The sequence below is a fragment of the Etheostoma spectabile genome, chromosome 12, assembly GCF_008692095.1.
Source record: "Etheostoma spectabile isolate EspeVRDwgs_2016 chromosome 12, UIUC_Espe_1.0, whole genome shotgun sequence".
NCBI classification, from domain to species: domain Eukaryota; kingdom Metazoa; phylum Chordata; class Actinopteri; order Perciformes; family Percidae; genus Etheostoma; species Etheostoma spectabile.
This window is the reverse complement of record NC_045744.1, coordinates 18,769,496-18,783,701: the sequence shown is the minus strand read 5'-3', so window position 1 is coordinate 18,783,701 and position 14,206 is coordinate 18,769,496. Positions and strand designations below refer to the sequence as shown.

Sequence of the window (14,206 nt, the reverse complement as noted above, 5' to 3'; positions counted from 1 at the left end):
TAGCTTTCCCACAATCCCTGAGGAAACCCACCATGGAGGATGCTGCTTTTCGTTTTAGCACCCTCTTCCAATCTAGCAAATTTCCAACCAGTTGCACACTAATTCTATGCCCAATCCGGTGGCTGGATCCTCCAAAACCGGCGTTATTAGGCCAAATATGTCATAATGGGCGGTTCCGTGTCAAAGGCTTCTTCAAATACTGCCTTTTTTCGCACAACTGCTGCAGTGGCAGGTTATTTGGATAAAAATATTAATGTGACCATATCTCAAAGATCTTGATTTTATTTTATTTTTCTCGCTTTGGGCAACAGGCACTCCTGTTACATTTTGTGAAGTGTATTGTGTTGTATTCTGGATACTCCTTGAAGTGTGCATGTATGCATCTCATTTCTCCCAGTTTGTGGATGTCTAAGTAGCTTTATAAGTGTTGGAGTGGTGGTGTTGCTGTCGTGTTGTGTTGGTTTATGCTCTTGCATGGCTTTGCAAGCTTTGAAACTGAATGTGTGCTGGGATGAACGACTCCAGTGGGAAATGCCTCAAAAACTGACAGGATTCTGCCATATAATAATATATATATATATAAGATGTATTAAAGACCAGGAAGCACATGCAAGAGTTTATGTCTAGTTGATACACCAGTATCAGTAGTAACAGCAGTGTTGCATTGTAAAGCGTGAAGATTGGTCTGTGCTTTACAGCATGTGTAGGTGATTGATTGGACTCCCAGATCAATAGTCTAAGCCTCATGTTCATCCATGACAATATCAGGCAGGATGAGGGACATTTTCTATATTCATGTCCATCAGATGCTTGAGATATGACTGCACCTGCATGCTCCTCGCCCCCCCATCAGAGTTTGTGTTCTCCACTTTGTGTAAAGGACCCATCCTCGCATCTTTCAAGCTTGTGGACAGTGTGCAGCGTCGGCATCGTGTGTGTGTGTGTGTGTGTGTGTGTGTGTGTGTGTGTGTGTGTGTGTGTGTGGGTAATTACTGACGCCTGCGCTTCCTAAAGGTCGCTGGGTGCCCGGGGTGACACGGAGGGCAAGGCACAGCGATCGATCACTCACTGCCCCATAGACACACGGCCCCTCTTCGCTCATCTGTCACTGTCCCTCATCTCTCTCACACACACATTCAGGCATACAGAGGAACACAAATATATGTACAACACTTACACACGCACACTCACACACGTCTTACATCTAATCGGCCTCTGTCTGTCTTTCTCTCGTCTCTCCTTCCCTGTCACTGTGTGTCTGATGTACAAGTCATCAGTGCTTTCGCTTGTTGGCTATCAGGAAGCATTTTAGAGAAACTGGAGATTTCCACTGCATCCTCCTGTTGTGCATGGATCATAACCCTCCAATGCCCAGGTTGTATGAAAGCATAAAACAAGTGTTCTCCTGTTGTAGCCAAGTTGCCTCAGCTTTATCCCCTGCTGATTCTGACACGAGCTCAGTGCTGTGGTTTGGTGTCATCAGTGGATTTCTACCCCCATCTACTGGTCATCCTAGGAAGGGAAACACAACATGTCCTGTTAAGTAAATTTAGTCATATAAAAGCAATTTATTTTTTATAAAGGTGATAATATATTTTTAGTTAATGGTTATTGACAAGACAAATTGATTAAAAGTGAGCCCCTTAAACAGCCATTGTTGTGTAAGAGGTTTCAGTGGATAATGATGAGTTTTTGTTTCAAAAGTAAAAACAAATCCTTATATTTTGCACTAACCAATGAGATGCCTGACTTTTAGTTTCCGTCTCTTAGCGACCTTTAAGCAACTTAGCCAAGTGATTGGCATTCATATTTCTCATTATTTGACAAAAGTGGGAATACAGTAGGAGAGTTCCTCAAGCATTTTTTATAGCAGTTCATCAGCTGTCCAAGCCGTACGCATTCTCATGCATCTGTGTGTGTGTGTGTGTATATATTTGCTTGCGTGTGTTTGTTTGCGTGCGTGCGTGCGTGGGTCTTTGTGTGTCTGTGCGTCTGTCCACACGGGTGTTCGTTGCACTGTGGTGTTTGTGAGGGCGCGATCACTACAATCCCGCCTCTATGATTAGCTGCCACCTTTCGCCCCCTCTCCTCTCCCACCCCCACCCCTCCCTTCCGCAGAGGAAGCCTGCTATCCAGTCAGGTGCAGAGATCAAGAGCCTAGGGGTGTGGCCAGGGCCCCGGCCACTGGCCAATGAGGTCGGAGAGAGGAAGCCTAAGGCCCTCCCCCTCGGCCTGTACTGCCTGTACAGGGGCCTTGTGATTGGTGGCTACGGCAGCGGCATAAAGAGGCTCCTCCCACAGCCCTTACGGAGGGTAAGGCACTCCCTCCCTCCTCCACCTCCCCCCCTCCTCCCCCTCCATCATCTCTCCGTTCTTTTCGAGAGGAAAAGAAAAGGGCGCCCATCAGATTGGGTTCATTCATGGCCTTCTCCCTCATCTTCTCCTCCCTCTACCTGCTACCCTCCGTCTCTGCTCGTTGCCTGCCCGATATCGTGTCTGTGCGTGCGTGTGTGTGTGTGACCTGCAGGTTGCCGGTTCAGTTGCTCCCAATGCTGCCTTGCTCAGTGGTTCTGTGGCTTCTGGCTGTGTCGTTCCATGGTTAGTGGTTTGGTGCTGTTGGTCAGGGAATGTCCAGTGTTGTTGTTACCTGGTGTGTGTGTGTCCTTTGAATTTGGTGTCATTTTGCTCTCACTATCTGTCCCTAGGACTCCTACACGATGCCGCTTACCTCCATCCAGTGCTGGCACGTCCATTGTGAAGAATGCTGGCTCAGGACTCTGGTACGTACAAACACGCACAGTTGTCCACACACACACACACACACACACACACACACACACCTCTGTGATGCAGGACAGCTCCTCATGACATGTAGTTATTTCAGCCTCATTTCATAGTCAGTGAGCTCCTCTCTGTAGCTGTGCCCCATGGGGAGAAACTTAAATGGAATATTTATCAAATGACCTGTTCTCTCACTATAGACACACACACACACACACACACAATGCAAACACTTGCAGTTCTTAGTAAGGGAAAAGCTTAGATGGAATGGCCCCCAAAAGGCTTGTTAAAATGTTGGAATAAAGTAGTCAACTCCAACCTCCAATGAGTTTTACATAGTGCCTTGGGTCGCACACACACACACACACACACACACACATACACACACACACCACACACACACACACACACACACACACACACACACACACACACGCAGGCAGGCAGGGGTTTTGTTGGTTATTAGTTAGTCTAATATATTCAGTAGTGTGTAATTAGCTGGTGCTAATGTGGTAAATGGAGCACAGTTTTTCTGCTGCTGGAAGGAAAAACAGTCCAGTCTTTGATTTCCTGTTGTTATCTCTTATTTTCTCCACGTCTTTCATTGTTTTGTTTTTCTCTCTCACCTCTTTGTTTTCTGTATATACTTGTCTATTAGTCTATCCATCTAATGAACACATCAGTTGCCAGCTGTAACGCACGTCAACAATTACTAACAAGCAATTCCCCTTTAACTTTGTACTTGAGCAATTTTAAAAACACTCTTAGCACAATTACAGGAATAAACACACAGAGAGAGGGGCAGACATTATGAATCGTGTAGAATTGCTGCAACATAACTGACAACTGCAAAATAAACAATTCCAGAGTTATGTGTTTATAGTAACCACAAGAGATCTGCATCCTGTGGATTTAGAAAGGGCGAGGCATGTCTTTCAATCCACCGTGGCTCAAAGAAGTTCTTGACTACTATTGGAGGGATGGCCATGAGGTTTTGTACACGGCCCCAAGAGGATTTATTTATTTATATAAATTTATTTCATCCATCAAACAAACAACTGAATACAAACACAAAGTTTCAAGTCCCTAATGAAAAGGAGCAGAAAAGAAGATTAATCCTGTATAATCTGCCCCTATTCCACAAAACATACACTAACCAAGCAAATAAATAAATAAACGGATAAATGACTTGAATGTGAACATAACTAATGTTGGTTTACTAGGACAACGCCAGGGTACCAAGCACATCTAAGTACTTTCTAGCTTAGACTGATGGAAGTCTGCCAGCGTAGAGCTGAGACTGACAGAGGTCACAACCTGCCCCACTAGTGGTAAGGAGCCTCCATGTTTCCTGGAATGCTGGCCACTTGTGTGGCATTAGATTTTTAGTCTTGTCTCAAGTCCTGTGTAGTACCAAAATTGCCCAGTGTTTGGATTGATGTTTGTATTTATTTACAAGTTTATTTGACAAAGACCATGTGTAATAAATGTAAATTCTAATGTAAATGTAAATCCGGTGCATTATATAAATAATACAACTGTCATCCCCAGTCCCCAGCAAGGTTATAATCGTTATATAATCGAAAACGAACAAAATAACAAAAACTGGGTTTGGAAAAAAACATTGTTGTTAACTGAAATAGAAATAGAAACGATGCATTAGGAAAAACGATAACTAAACTAAAACTGTAATGTCTGTTTGCAAAACTAACTAAAATAAAATAAAATTATCGAGTAAATGTCCCTAGTTTTTGTCTTTGTTAATGTCTTTCATAGAGCAAATAATGTTCTATCTTTCCGACAGTGACATTTCCCGTAGGCATTAGGGCTGTGACAATGTGGAAAATATTGACCTGTTGTCTGTCTTCTTTAGTCTATTGGCTACTTAGGTTTTTTTCCTGGAACGCGTCACTTGCACATTTTGCACGTTGTGTGTAGACCGTTTACACATGTATGACCATATTCAATTCAATTCAATATTTTATGTGCTGTTGTTATTGTTGAATACAATGTCAATACATATTTCTAAAATTGTATGATGTTATTACACAATACTTTTTTTGACCTTTAAAAAATCCCCCAACCGATAACCAATGTGACAAAAAAGACTAAAACTAATAAAAACAAAAACAAAACTAAGCATTTTAAAAAATAAAAAATAAACTAATTAAAACTAAACTGAATTTGAAAACAAAAAGTCAAAACGAAATAAGAATAAAAACTAATGAAAAATGCAAACTTATAATAACCTTGGTCCCCAGGCAGGTGAACAATATTTGTTATTATATAAGAATGCTTAAATTCTTAACCAATTTTGGCATTTGATTAAGCCACATGCCTGATGGGTAATTTTATTTATTTCAATTTGTAAAATAAGACTATGAAGGAAAATGGCCCTGAGGATTGCTGCTCAAGGTTTAATTTGGCCTTTAGATGTATGCTAACGATTGTCTGGAACATACGTCCAATATAAGATCAATACTTCCTGAAGAACGTCATGTGGGTTCAAACAAAACCACCTGTGCATGTTTTATAAATTGCTTGTGGAGTTTTCTAATTTTCTGTTATTGGATGTTTTAAGGGAGACCATAAGAAATCATTCTTGAATGAGGCCCATTGTTTCCATCTGCCGTGTGTGCGTGCGCTGCCATCACAGGTCTAATGCACGGGGCATTAAACTCATAGCCTGGAGACAGCTATATAAACGGGCGGGCCAAGCTGATCAAAGTAAATGCCTTGGAATCTAGTTAACGTCAGCCCAGCCATGTACCGCTTTAACAAGAAAGGCAGCTGGAGCAAGGCAGCTGGAGCACAGCATGACGGGGGCACACACACACACACACACACTTAGCACCCGCACTAAACAGAAGTACACAGCTTTGACAGACGTGCAAACAAACAAGAGGACTCGCTCAGCACCAGTATCAAAACATCTGAAACCCAGTGCTAGTGCTACTGTACAAACGTGTGTGTCTATTTTAAACCATCCTAGACGTTCCAACACATTCTTCATATTTCCTCTCTTCTTCACCTCCACACTTTCTTTCTTGTTCTTTCTTCTCTCTTGAGACATAAAGAGACTGTTTTTAGTACTCTGGAGCCACAAATCCTCTTAGCAGGAGTGTGTGAGATCTGTCAGACTCTTGCACCACCTTCGTCCTCTCGAGTGTGTATGTGTTCGTCCTTCAGACTACCTAAGTCTGTGCACCCACTCCAGATACTTTATTCGGTGGCTTACAGGTAAAGAAGCCTATAAATCTTCGGGGTCAGTACATTTGTAACTGACCAGCAAGGATTTTGAAGGTTTAGATGCCCCAGTTATGAGATCTCTGCATTCTGTTGTACCTGTGTTAGATGTCCCACACACACACTATTTCTCGGGGGGAGGGGCTGAACTCCCACACACTACAGTGGACTGATGAAAGTGTCCACATACCAAAGAGATACTTTTTGAATCTGGGATGTTTTGTTGCCCAGGACATCTATCATAGCTGTAAGGATTCATAACTAGGGTTGGGTATCGTTTGGATTTACCGGTTCTAAGAAAAAAAACATTTAAGAACGGCTTGTTTGGGCCATATGGTCAAATTTTATGATTTCTTAGGGGTCTAAGCCCGAGGGGGCTGGCAACCGCCGTCAGCGTTCTTCGCCTAAAACTGATACTACAGCCTAAACCGTACATGGTGGCGGGTTGCCGTTTTACAGACTGGTCCAGATCCCTGCAGGGACTAAAACATTCAGCCTCTTCCCCTGCTAGGTGGCCTTGTGTTTGCCCTTATAACTCCCAAATTGTACATTGCACATAATAAATCCACATATCCACGTGTTCCCTGAATTCAGCTGCACCTGCTGATATGGGCCACGTCCATTTCCACCTAGACTTTTATGCGAGAAAAATCTCAATTTATCGTGAACCAACTTTGGTATTACTACCTACCATTGATAAACGGACAAAACAACCACTAGATAGGAATTGGGTGTTTTACAATAGCTTTGAATGCACCACGAGGCTTACCAGTTTAAAGTAAACACACCGTTGTCCTGTCTGTGTTGTGGCCAGGCAGAGGCCATATAGTGAAGCTAGATGATGTCTTAAGCTGCAGACGTGTTGGAATCCTCTATAATGAAGTAGACACACTTTACACCGTTTAGCTGTCAGAGAATTTAACCGTGTTTAATACAGCTACTAGCTTATGGTAGGCTAACGTTATGGCCAAGTGTAGTGTTAACTAGCGTCACATGCAGCGATGCTTCTGTTGCCTCGTCTGTTTCGGAGCGTCAGAGGGCAGCGCGGGCATTAAAATGGCACCGAAATGAGGCACCAAAATCCGCATTGCTATCCGGTCCGGTAGATAGTGGCCGTTAGCACCGGGTCTCAGTACCCGACCCTATTCGTAACATAAAATGAAGCAATTGCAGCTTCCTCTCCTAGTTAATACCAGATGTACCACTCAACTTCATTTATTTACATAATCTATTGTGACAATTTAAATTTATTTATACATCTGTAACTAATGCAAAAGCAGCACAGTAAAAACTGCAGGAATGTGCCTGCAGCCAGCAGTTAACCACCCAACAGAAGAAAAGGAACAAGCTGACTGGTGGAAAGAGGCAGCGGGGAGGAGACAGAGAGGGGGAGGACAGTGGTGGAGACCACCCAGTCAGATTGTGTTGCATATTATCACCTGCTGCTTTACTGTAGATGGCACACTATCAAAGCAGTGCAGAGGAAGAGGGCTGAGGGGAGGACTGTGAGATGGCGCTCTGCTGCTAACAGGCGGGCTTACATTCACATTGAGGAAATAGTAGTTATATGACACAATTAGGCTCGTCTGTCAAGCACTGGTAAACTGTCATAAGACACCTACTGTATACAGGTGCCCTTATACAGATTGGTTGAATTGCACAAAATAGTGCAAGATCTTGGTTCAACGAGTCTTCTACAACAGCAATAATGGTAATTTTTCGTGGTGCTAAATTTGACACTTGTTTGTAGTCTATCAAATGTGAACGAACAGTGAGAAAAATGAGTCTGAGAACTCAGGGTAACATCTTCAAATTGCTTGTTTTGTCGGACTGAAACTAACGCTGCTTTCGGCTCTGTTGTGGAAGAGTTGGTTCCAAAGCAAGGTGCAAATAAAACAGAGTACTCTCTCATAGAACACATTGGTGTGTAGCGCTACCAGTGGTTAAAAGCTCCACAGAGTGCCTTTAACCTCCAGTCTCATACGTCATCATCAGCTCAGATTACAGTGTCTGATCCTCACATTTGAGAAGCTGCAAAGTTTGATAAGTGAAGAGAGTTGAGAGTTGCAGTTCTATAATTCTGAGTGAATGCATTTGCGAGTGACCTAGATGGCATTTTATACTGAGCTTAAGTCATTTTCTAAGCAACAAAGCTAACCATTGTCTCTCCATCTACCACAGGGGAACAAGAAGCTGTGCCCGCAGTGCAACACCATCACCTCACCCGGGGATCTGAGACGCGTCTACTTGTAAAGAGCACACCCATCCTCCCGCCTGTTCGTCCTTCCGATCCATTCCTCCTCTCATCTCGGATTTCATCGCCCTCCCCGTCGATCCTCATTTGTTTTCCCTCTCTCGTGGCCTGTGTCGCTAGCTCCAAACCCTCCAAGAGCATACAGAGACAAGACGGCTGTCTTTGAGACTCCACTGGCTCTTTCAGGAGGTTAAAACTGGATGAAATTGAATAACTGAGCAGAACTCACTGACTCCTTGGCTGGCTGCCTGGCTACCCACCCAAAAAAAGTTTTATTAAAAAGACGGAGACCTGTCATTCCACTGCTCAACGGGCTTGTTTCCTCTCATGACTCTCTGTACATGTAACATTTGGTATCGTCCACTGAAGGACTTGCAGTCAGTGGAGAACCCCCAACGCCCAGCTAAACCCTGCTGAGACCTGGTAGCGTCATGCTGCTGGACCTGAAAGGAACTTCGTTATACAGAATATAAAGACTTCTTTTTTTCCCCCTCTAGCTCTTCTTTGACATTTCAAAGGTGCTGGACAACAGGCTCTAACTTGAAGACTGGACGGAAAGCTTCTTATTCTTAGTTGTTCCCTATCCCAGAGAGAAAAATCCTGTCTTCATGCCCCCATTGCTTAAAAGAATTAAAAAAGGGCCTGTCCACTAAAACTGAGCTTTCAACCAAACTGAGAATAACCTCACAAGCTTGAAAAGGAGTTTGACACTCCTCCACCTCTTGTGTTTCTCCTCGCGAGCCCTTCTATCCCCGTTTACCCTCTTTTGTGGTGTTTTAGTGAAGTAAACCAAAATTTCTCCCCCTCCAAGATGCAGTGCAAGCACATGTAATATAGTTCTATGTATGTTTACAATGTTGGGTGTAAATGACATAGAGTTCACACACACATACACACACATATGTACACACACACGCACACATGTTACTATCAGCAGACACACAGAAGTATATAATATCAAAGTCCTGTTGTAAGTTGGAAGGGTCTGGGAATGATGTTTGGGGAAAAAATGGCTGGAATAAAAGAAGCCTTCTGTATTTAAAAAAAAAAAAAAAAAAGATCATTTGAAGATCTGTTATTTCACTGTACAGGAATAAAACATTTAAGTAATAATAAACTACTCAAGACTAGATGGTCAAGATTTAGGTGGTGTCATTTTTCTGCAGAGTACCTTGAAAAACGAACATGAAGCAAGGAAAGATCTTTTGTTAGTTTTATAGAATGGAGAGATTCCCATTGCCCAAGATTGACTGCAACAAGCAGAACAATGGGACTGCTCTGAGCCTCTTCTTTTGACTTCCATTTCTGCTTCCTCTCAGTTGGAGTAACATCATGCTCAGATCATAGTTAAGAAACGTTTTGTTTTACCCCTACATGTCTCAAAAGAAAGCTTTTTTTCATTGTTCTCATACTGCTATGCTGCAAAAAGGTTCCAAAATGGTAACCCCGAAGGGCAGGTTCTTTCTAGCTATAACAGATGAGGGAAGTGTCTGGAAAAGAGGAATGGCCAAGGCTGAACTGGCAACTTCCAAAACCCCGCAGCATTTCCCCCTTCCCTTTTACGGCAGCAGCAGCAACCAAGGTGGTGGTGTGCTTTGTGTTTGTAAAACTATGTATTCTGTGACGTCTGTATTGTTGTAAGAAATGCTGAAAAAAATGAAAAAATAAAACTTCTCAAATACCACGAGTGGTCTTGTTCACACAATCTGGGCTGTAAAATAAGACATAGAAAAGAGAAATGTTCCTGTTTTAACTGAAATAAAGCTAAGGAAGATGGCCTTAATGCAAAAGACGCTTATTCTGTTTATGTGCATTTTTAATAGACTTTGTGTGGTGTCTTGCATGTCTTTTGTGTTTGAATTCAATCCCCAGCCCACAGTTCACCTTTTGTTTTCAGAAATACATTTATAGGGTCCAAAATCATTCTGTGGCAAGGAAAGCATGAGTTTGTCTCTATTGAACTATTTCATTTTTCTTGTCTTATAGCTCTATTCCCTTTGGATTTAGCTCATCATGTAGGTACACATCCTTGTAGGTTATTTACAGGATAGGACGCCATTATGACGTTACTATGGAACCCATGCAACTTCTAGGAGAGACCCACCTTTTAATAGCATTCACACACTACTATTGGCCAGGGGTCCATGCTTACGCAACGTTACATAACCTGATTTGTTCAAGACATAACCCTTGACCAATCAGCTAACCTTACTCACTCGAGTCAATGCCTGACCCCAACCAGTAGAGCTGCTTCGTAGGGCGGGACTTGCCTGATAAGTCAAGTGGGTTCCATAATAAAGCATACGGATGTGATGCTACAATGTTGCATTGACATTGTGAATCCTCTAACTTTTTGTTGATTCGAAGTTCTCCCAAGGATATCACCAATTGCACAAAAGGATTGTGTCAGTACAACAGAGTATCAGTGCCACATTTTGGAGAATAAAGTTGTACTAGGCTATGTTAAGAAAAAAAGGCACATTTTCCAGAAAATAAAAATAAAACCAGCAGGTGTGACTCAAAGTGTACATTTTCAAATAAAGTGGTGTTTAATCAAAATACCACAAGCTAGCGGAGCAAACTTGAGGCTAGCTATGATGCTAGCACAAGAGTACTGGTAGTTCTCTTTTCATACTGGATAAGGAAACTGCCATGTGTGATCTTCTGCTGTATGTGCAGTGTACTTAATTGGAAATTGGTGACAGCATGCTTACACAATGCACATAGTGTAGTAGGGGGGTGGTTAATCCAGCCATGCAAAACCTCTTAGCCCGTAAAATTCCAGCAAAAATAATAGTGCATATTACACAATGCAACATTCTTTTCATAGTAATGTGACTGTAAAAATCCAAGTAGAAAGTCTTTGGAGATATTTGTTCTCCCCACTGCTCAGGCTGGCTGGCTAAGACACAAGCTTGTAGAAGATGCTGCCATGCTAACACCTGTTTTCCATAAGGTGAACTAACCACATGTATCATATGTATTAGATCATTGTCAGAGTGAATCATTAAGACAAGTGTTGTCAGATGCTAAAAGTTTTAGTATTGCAAGGGAGGTAAACCACCGCAGGAGGTGAGTCTTACAACTGGTTACACAGATCCCAGAACCACAACGTCTCACGTGATCACCTTCCTGCCAATGCGAGTAAATCCATCCCAACCACCCCAAACCTATAGTGTGTGAATGTAAAGATATGTGTAGTCTCCAAGCCCAAACTGATGACATCCTCAGGAATACTATCTTATAATAGTCATATTATAAGAGCATTAAGCTTAGAACAGGTGCTACGAAACAACACTAAACACATGACTACATTGAACATTGTATCACACTGTGGCCTACTACTAGTGTTAGCCAATGTAGGGTCCATACATGATACATGTGGTGGTGGTTTGAAGTCTCATTTTTCTGGTTGTGAAGCAGATCCAGATAACAGCATTGCCATCTAGGAGGACTTTAACACACAGCCACTGCTCTCTCCATAAAACTCCACATAATCCCATTACTGCTATCAAGCAGCTATCAGCAGATCGCCAGATGGTGTCAGCATGCTTGAGGAAGAGGTGCGTATGTGTGTGTGTGTGTGTGTGCCTGCATACTCTTGTTAAACAGTGGTATAGAAACCAGCCCTGCCAAACATCAGAGCTCATTTAGCAGCCGCCAGTAATATTACTTAGCGGGAATTACAACAATATGATCTCTCTCACCACGCTTAGATGTGTGCCCAAGCCTTATTAGACCCAGCCCTGCCCAGTAAGCACTCATGTAAGTGCTGTCAGATGCTATTAAAGTTGTAGTGATTGTACTGACAATATTTTGTCAGCAGGAGTTAAAGTTTATAGAATGTTCTGATGTTGAGTGTGTGTACAGTTCTGTCGGGTTGATGCATAGACTGTAGTGTTGATCATGGTGGCTGCTTGCTGTAGGCCTATTGGAATTATCTGTATTTGAGTAGGTTATAGGTCATACATACCACCCCGTCCATGTTAGGAGATAGGACATGGGCCAAACTTACAAAAACGTTAGTACATGTCAAATACATTTTTCCCCAAAGATGGTTAATTTAAGGTAGGATAGTTGTTATTGAGCTAATGTTTGTTCAAGTGTCAATTTTTCTGATAAGTTTGGTTGTTTATTAGTTACTTGATGCTATACAAACGGGGTTAAACTTTAAAATTGACAGCTGTGTTAAATCCTACAGAGAACCAACCTGGGACTATAAAAACTGTCCTAGAATTCATCAAGGCAATCGGATTGTTCCTACGGAAATAGCTAGGATACTAAATAGGAATATATAATTGCCCTGTGAGAGGCAGCAATGTGCCGTGAAGGCATCTAGACTGCAGGAAATTAAAAGAAGAAGAAGAAAATAATTGACAGTCTGACTCCAAAAATACAAAATGGCGGCGCACATACTGAGATATTTTGACTTCACTATTGTACAGAAGGAAGAAGTAGAGACCATTATGGAGACGCGTCATCCCTCTTTATGTATTCTGTAAGTGTTAAATATTGTTTAAAAAGTTATTTTAGACAGTAATACTTCTAAATGCATTTTTGCCTTACATGTTGTTAGCTAGCATATTGTTAGCTAGCTGTAGGTGTTATGTGTAGATAAGAAAGATTGTTGGGTTGGTTTGGAGGCTCAGGCAGCATGCTAATTGGCTGAACACGTTGTTATCTGGTTGCTGTTGGCTAGCATGTTAGCCAGAGATGTTATTGGTAAAAGTGGTTGCAGGGTTGGAAATTAACTTTTTTGTTGACCCGCCTCTGTGGCTGTTGAATTTCAAAACCAGCCACTTTCTTGTTTTTGACCGGCAAATGTGTAACTGCATGTGAAAAATAATACAAGATTTACATTACGTAAGCATGTTTATTTCATAAGTTAAAGGAAAATACATTTTCTCCTTCTCTCTCATGCACACACATAGCAGACTCACACTTACACCCACACACAAACCCTTAAGTTACATTTAATAAATTGGGCCCATGGCATGAAGATTTCACTTTATGAGTTTTTTTTTACATTAATTTGTGTTCCCCCAGCCTGCCTATGGTTCCCCAGTGGCTAGAAATGGAGATAGGTGTAAACCAAGCCCTGGGTATCCTGCTTTGCTTTTGAGAAAATAAAAGCTCAGATGGGCCGATCTGGAATCTGGAAATGGGAGGTAACATTGCCCCTTATGACCTCATATGGGGCAATGTTACCTCCTATTTCTCTGCTTTGCCCGCCCAGAGAATTTGGCCCACCCATAGAGAGATATTACGGCTTTCAAATGAGCAAAGTGACTGTTGGTCAAGGCCACCCCCCTCCATTTCAAAAGCTACAGACTCAGAAATGGCACATACTAAGGAAAGCTCATTGTGGGACTGGCTCTAGTGGCTGTAATTCTGCACCAAGGCTGAATTTTGGGAAAGAGTCTTCAGATATGGTATTATATAAAATCATCCAAAGAGCACCATGTTATGGGACCTTTTAAACAATAAACAAAAACATTCCTCCACCCATCCTCATCCCCAGTCTTACTTTTATTCGGCTCTTTCACTGGTTAATCTTTCACCATAAGCTACTTTATTAGATCATGCTAGAACAGGAGTAACACCAAAAAGAAGAGAAACTATCACACTGGCATTACAACTCCAGATCCATTTTGAAGTATGTAAATTACTCTGTAATGATCAATATTTTGTTTAACATGGTCTGAAAGGGGCTGGAAGTGCATATACTCTTTTTAAAATTCTGGATCTGGCCTGACCCCACCCACCATGTTTGTGCCTGCGCTTGGTTAAGAATCATTTGGTGACTACATTCTAGCATCTACCTCAGGTTGACTGGTGAAATTGGAGATTCAGCCGTGGCTCATCATGTCTGATAGTGGATACTACAGTGCTTCTAGATCAAAATGATGGCAGAGATTGAGAATT

The 14,206-nt window shown here is 42.1% G+C and overlaps 1 protein-coding gene across 11 annotated transcripts in view; it reads left to right on the top strand.

Annotated features, from left to right (window-relative positions):
- Window positions 1-10,074, top strand: part of rnf220a (ring finger protein 220a) — a 167,379-nt gene extending 157,305 nt beyond the window's left edge. For 5 of the 11 annotated variants that reach the window (XM_032530624.1, XM_032530622.1, XM_032530620.1 and 2 more), the window contains 4 exons: window positions 2,119-2,313; window positions 2,528-2,598; window positions 2,706-2,780; window positions 8,209-10,074. In XM_032530624.1, coding sequence (XP_032386515.1) covers window positions 2,119-2,313; window positions 2,528-2,598; window positions 2,706-2,780; window positions 8,209-8,263 — 396 coding nt within the window. In that variant the 3' untranslated portion in view covers window positions 8,264-10,074. The remainder of the gene's footprint in view (window positions 1-2,118; window positions 2,314-2,527; window positions 2,599-2,705; window positions 2,781-8,208) is intronic. The other 6 variants (XM_032530629.1, XM_032530628.1, XM_032530627.1 and 3 more) reach the window with 2 other exon arrangements.
- Window positions 10,075-14,206: the final 4,132 nt, after the last annotated feature.